This window comes from Asparagus officinalis, chromosome 7 (genome assembly GCF_001876935.1).
Source record: "Asparagus officinalis chromosome 7, Aspof.V1, whole genome shotgun sequence".
Lineage (NCBI taxonomy): Eukaryota > Viridiplantae > Streptophyta > Magnoliopsida > Asparagales > Asparagaceae > Asparagus > Asparagus officinalis.
Window position 1 is genome coordinate 98457610 of NC_033800.1, and position 6582 is coordinate 98464191.

The 6582-nt window shown below is 36.7% G+C and overlaps 1 protein-coding gene across 1 annotated transcript; it reads right to left on the bottom strand.

Moving 5' to 3' along the window:
• LOC109847546 (polyadenylate-binding protein 2-like) lies at positions 4300-5345 on the bottom strand. Its single transcript, XM_020416778.1, has 6 exons — positions 5340-5345; positions 5001-5192; positions 4806-4933; positions 4697-4753; positions 4487-4640; positions 4300-4374 (listed from the first exon to the last, which is right to left on the bottom strand). Exons 1-6 carry the CDS (start codon positions 5343-5345, stop codon positions 4300-4302), a joined length of 612 nt encoding a protein of 203 aa, XP_020272367.1.

Genomic DNA, 6582 nt, shown 5'->3' on the forward strand with positions numbered 1-6582 from the left:
AGGGTACAAAACAGGCAAATGAGGAAGTAAAAATAATAGACATGATATAGAAGGGGAGATCACATAAATAAAAGAATCATGTCTCAACTGAAGTACATATGATATCTGAAATAATAAATGTCTCAACATGAATGAACTAAATCTCATACTAAGTCACTTTGACTTTATGAATATAACTCTAAAGTCTGAATAACGAACGTAACTATATGGTGGAGCTTCATCTACCAAGACTGTGCGACGATGACTATACTAGAACTTCGTCATCCTGTGGCTCTCCAAAACTCTGAGCTGTCTGAAAGAGATAATTTAAACAAAAAGAATAACAACAAGAGCGTCAGAGCACTACAGTAAGATCACCTCCATTCGCCCCCAAGAGAAGGGCTACTAGATAAAGTAGAGGCTCTACATATTAAGCATAGTCTACCTAGATCATTTTCCCCGTATCTAATGGAATTATATTTAGATACCTATAAACGAGACATAGTATGTTGAGCAAAATGATCCAAACAAGGAAACCCTCATGTATATACCATATGTCTCAAGTTGTAGATACCTAAACATTAACACCAAACTAAAGATAAATAATCTAAAGAAACTAATATTTAGAAACCCACAACACAAGACTGATACGTAGAGCGGAATAATCCAAAAGAGGAAACTCTCATGTATATATCATATGTCTCAAGTTGTGAATCGCTAATCATTGATCCCAACTAAGAAGTAAAAGAGAAGCAATAAATGAAAGTAGACTACAACTCCAAACCTCAAACATGATGAGCAAATGTTACAATCTCGGACTACCCTCGGGTAGTGGCGTAGTCATAAGGAAAATATCATCCAAAATAAACATCTTCATAGATCATGTGATGTATTCCAAAAGTATCTGAATTGTACCCTACTCTCAGGTAATCAAACATGGGAGCAAAACTACATCTGTGTATGTATGTATGTATGTATATATATATATATATATATATACATGAAATAGTGATACTCTTGTAAGGTACAGAATACTATCGTACTATCGTGTGGAAATAATATCATTACTCAATCGGTCTGCGACAATAAGTATATCTCCCTATTCCGGATGGTGCATCCAGATGATCATACAGCGGAGTGTAGGCATATCAACCTAATCCGAAAACCCCCGATCATCTTCGAGTATTGGTACAGCCATAATCTCATTACGAGAAAACACCCAATATTCCTGGTGTGGTATAGTCACGGTCTCATTGCGGGAAAATGTCCATCACCAAGCATCCACAACTAATGAATTTTGCATTATCATGTGTTATGCCAACACTATCAACTCTAAACATGTGATATGACTCAAACAAAATGTGTATTCAACACCTGTGCACGTATCTCCACGTGCGGATCCTCAACTCATGTTCATGACTACCTCATGTGTAAAATAATCAACAAGCAGTATATTACAATACATGTATATCTTTTATTTTAAGCTAATCAGACAACACTTATCATAATCCCGTTCGGGATACTCATATGTGTGCTACGACACTATACGTATGTACTCAAGGTTGTACGTGTATTATTCTGCGGCTCACACCCCGCGATCGCATCCAAAATGCAAGCAAACAACACTCAGGAAACTCAAAAGAGGCAAACTGATCGACCGCCCCCAAAGGCGATGGTCGACCGGACCAAAAACGTGCACAAACAGATATTTGTCGGTCGATCGCCCCTAGGGCGCTGGTCGACCGGTTAGAGAAAAAAAATCTGCTTTCTCAAGTTTTCAGGTTTTGTTGATTTATGATATCATAACTTGTTCAAAAACAAAACTTTCTTATCGCGAAACATATAACAACACTTAAGCTTTGATAATTGCTTACAAAAATTATTTTGAACATGATTCAAACTTTTGGGTTAATCTAATTAGGGTTTAACAACCTAATTAACACAATTCCTCAATTAGAACATGATTTCTTAACATGTTTAACATATGCTTGCTTATAAAAACTCATAGATCAGATATAATTTGATTTAAATTCATTAATATTTCTTATTTTTCACAAACCTAGGTTTTAAGCTTCTCTAACCAACATGTAATCTCAACTAAACATCAAATTAGGGTTTAAACATGATTAGAACATGATTAACAAGTTAAAAATGAAATTTTAAACAACCCTAATAATCATGATTATGTTTCTATTATAAACAGTAAGAAAAACTTGTAGATCTAACATCGGGTTAAGATTTTATATCAAAAATCTACTTTTTATCATGTTAAAATTAGATCTAAGCATCAAAATAACCATTTTACTTCATAAACACATGTTTTACACTACGGGTAAGGTTTGAATGTAGATCATCTTGGCTTAAACTCATATGTAAGCCTCTAAAACAAACAGCAAGCAATCTATAAGTGCAAACAACTCGTTCACCCTTGTCACACATCGATAATCTCGCCCTCGTATTGGGATTGTACTTCACAAAGCTCTCAAAATTCATAAGAAAAATATCTAGGGTTTTAAGGGGAGAGAGTGACTGCTAGGGTTCAGAGATATAATAAAAAAGAGGAATTTTCGTGAAAAATAGAGGTATTTATAGAGGCAAATGCGAAACAAACCCGTTTGGCCTGAACCAGGAAACCTAGTCTGACTTGGAAAACTACCTTTGTTATTTTGGCTTTATCTTTCTCATATGACCTCAGAATAAGGTGATTTAAGATTTGTCGAAAAAATGTTGACGATACATACAACTTTAGTCTTTTGAGTTCTTCTAGATTCCAAATGTATCATTGTGTAAAATATATAAACTCTAAACTAGTCATTTTTCAATATTTCAAGCTCATGTATATAGTGCATGATTTCACTCCTATATTCATATATATACATTGAATTGATCTCAAATCAAATTCTAACATACTCAAACATCAATAAATATTATTTATCACCATATAACACATTATTATTTATCATAAAATATTCAAATTTACAGGATTTAACAGTTGATAAATATCAATCTCCATTTAGTGTTATATGAATGATTTTTTATAGCTATATGTACTAATAATATTTTCTTATATACTCCTACCCTTTCCCCTAGGGTGGTGGAGATGATAACGCTAGTGCTTTGACGCTCGTTGTTCCCCTCCTTTCAGGTGGCGAGTCAGGCGCATGGAGAGTCACAAGTTGATGGGATTGCATTTTAGATTTCATCTAGTTATTTACAATTGTAATTATTCCAAAGCTCCACATTTAGTTGCTTATTTTTAGACCCTAGATATTGTGATTCTATTTTGTAGAGGTTGAGTGCCTTAGTGAGATTTTATTTGACTCTTGTGTTGAGACATATCACATTTTATTTCATATTCAGAGTTATTTTATTCTATTTCAGTTAGGCCCTGATAATGGTTATTTATACATCTTCTATGTTTAATCTGTTCATTGTACTACTTCACTATTGTTTGCCTGTTTGTACCTACACATGTTTATTGATTCTTCTAAAGAGATAGTAACTGTGATGGTGAAACATGTTGTTGCACGGTGTTGGTGCATAGCAGGTTTAACATTCTGGGATTCACCTTGGATTGCAGCCTTGTGTGAACCCTGGGGTATCACATTCCACCACGGATCTTCGTGACTACCTCACACGCAAACATAGCATGAGTCAGATGTAATCTCATTACTATTGTGAGAAACTTATTTTCGCAGTGCTTTCCCGGTGCTCATGTAGTGAATCGCCACAAAAATCTATGGTTTTTGAAAGATTATCAGAACCATCAGTGATTTTAACATCCAGAAGAAGATCCTTTCGTCCTAAGAAACAAGTGTCACTACTGGAAACAGGACTTTTAGCGACGAAAAAATCCGTCGCTAAAAGTCCAAAATCCGTCGCTAAAACTTTTAGCGACGGAAAAAATAAAATTCCGTCGCTAAAATACCGACACTACATTGAGGGTCCCTAATATGACTATTAGCGACGAATAATCCGTCGCTAAATATTAGCGACGGATTTTCCATCGTACTTTTTTTTTAAATTTTAAAAAAAAATCTTTAGCGACGGATTTTCCGTCGCTAAAGATGTCTTTAGCAACAGATTTTCCGTCGCTAAAGATATTTTAGCGACAGAAAATCCGTCCCTAAAAAGTGACCAGTATCTTTTTAAAAAATATTTTGAAATTTGAAAATACCTTGTACAAAAACATAATAATCCCTGTTCAATCAGCAATACCACATATGTATAACACATATTTCAATAAAAACAAATAAAAATACCCTGACATAATACATATTGTTTATACAACTATTGTCTTTAAAGTTAAATTATTACAAATCATTCATCGCCATCATCCTCATCACCAGCTCCACCATGACTACCCCCAGCTCCACCTTGTCTAGAAGTCCCGGTCTGCAAATATAATGAAATACCCAACATTATAATAGTATAAATAACAGGAAACTATCATTAACAATTTTATAGATAAGTAAATTTTAAAGTTTCTGATCCTCATTTAAAATACATGGTGAACATCAAAAATATAAACACGTTCAACAATATTTATCAAAAATAATAGGGAGGAAGGAGAACATGAAATGTCATTAGGCAAGCCATCACAGTATGCAAACAAGCTCATATAACCAGCATTAGGCAACCACGAGTGTTGTATAAGTGGCCTATGAGACCATATAAGCTCTATGAGAAACTAGTTTGTGACAAGTTAACATTTCACCTTATATCACCAGACAAAAGCATGTCTTTTGAGAGCATATAATACAATAAGACATATCTTTAGAGGGCATATAATAAATAAATACAAACATCAAAGTAAAATAGTATACCCATATGCAAAAGGAGCATAAAATGGAGGTGGCATGTAAGGCCTTCGTGATCGAAAGCCCATATATGGGCTTGCTCGACGACCCCGGTACTGTTTCATTCCTGGTACATTAGTCCTTTTAGCTGACACCTGCACCACAACCAAATCAGTTGGATGTTTACATTGTAAAGTTTAACCTAATCAAATTAATGCAAACCTTTAGCTGATGACCATGCAATTCCGATTCATTCAACGGCAGAGCATTCTGAACAGCCTCTACTTCAACAAATTCCACATATGCAAATCCCTTGGGCTGACCAAACTTGTCTGTTAAAATTGTTACTCTGTTTACAGTCCCACAAGACTGAAAATGTTGTTGCACTTCCTCAGGAGTGCAGGCATAGTCCACCTAACAATCGGTATGAGAAGTATAATTCATAATACTCATAAGATTGATTAAAATAAAAGGGATACTACCAAAAAGAAAGAAAATTTGCTTCACTAGTTAAGACTGTTCTACTGCTAACATTTCACTAAGATGCATGCTACCAAATACCTCCATCTGTCATCTTACATCTTCAAAAGAATATGAGCAATAAGCAGTGCATCCATTAAAAATGGGATGTGACTACGAAACTGTATACTGGTAGTCACAATATAACAAGAACGTCAACTTATCCAGCACTAAGCAATCAAAAATTAGAGTGAAAGCACAAGGAAATGTTAAACCAAGGAGCAAACATAATCTTCCAATAAGAGACTGTAAGAGCACACAATCAACAAAGCACGCACAATGACTGTAAGTATACAAGAACTGAACTACAGGGCAGCTTTCTCGGAAAACATAGTGTACCGAAACCCTAATCCCGAACAAAGTGGCTCCGGCAAAAACCCTAGAAAACGAGAAACATAGGGAGGAGGGAAAACCAAACCTTGAACAACAGACATATCCTTCTCGACCTTAGCATGCATCTCTTGCAGGGCTCCAGCTTCCTCCTCGATCTCCTTCAACCTCTGCTTCATCACCTCCAAGTTCTACTCCAACAAGATACCATCTTCAGTCTTTCTAACTAAAGAAATCAAAATCTAGGGTTTCGGAGCTACCTCCTTAGAGGATTGGGGATCTTGGTCATCGGCATCGGCGGCGGCCATCTCGTCGTCTGCCTCCATCTCCCCTTCTTCTTCTTCTTCGGAGAGCGAAGGATGGGCCAGGTGCGGTGACGTGAGGAGGAGGAGGACTCGAGGGTGGCGATGCGGTGGGCGAGGGAGCGGAGGATGGGGGTGAGGGTTGGCGGCGGTTGTGGTGCCGACGAAGAGAAAGGGGAGGGAGAGAGGGGGGGAGGGGGGGAATGAGGAGAGGGGGGAAATGAGATAAGGATTTAGGGGAAATCCCTCTGTCGGGCGCGGGATGCCCAATTTTTTTGGGCAAGCCCGTGCCCAAAATTTTTCTTTTTCTTTTATTTTTTAGCGACGAAATTTCCGTCGCCAAAAGTTGTTTTAGCTACGGAATTTCCATCGCTAAAAGTAGTTTTAGCTATGGAATTTCCGTCGATAAAATTTGTTTATTAGTAACGGAATTTTCATCGCTAATAATAACAATTCCGTCGGTATAAGTGTATTGCCGATGGAACTATAGTGACGGAAATTTCCGTCTATTGCCGACGGAACTATAGCGACGGAAATTTCCGTCGCTATAAGTGGCCTTATAGCGACAGAAATTTCCGTCGCTATAGTTCCATAGTTAATACTCATATTTGTAGTAGTGTGTCTAAGAATCGTCACATTGAAGTGATGATTAA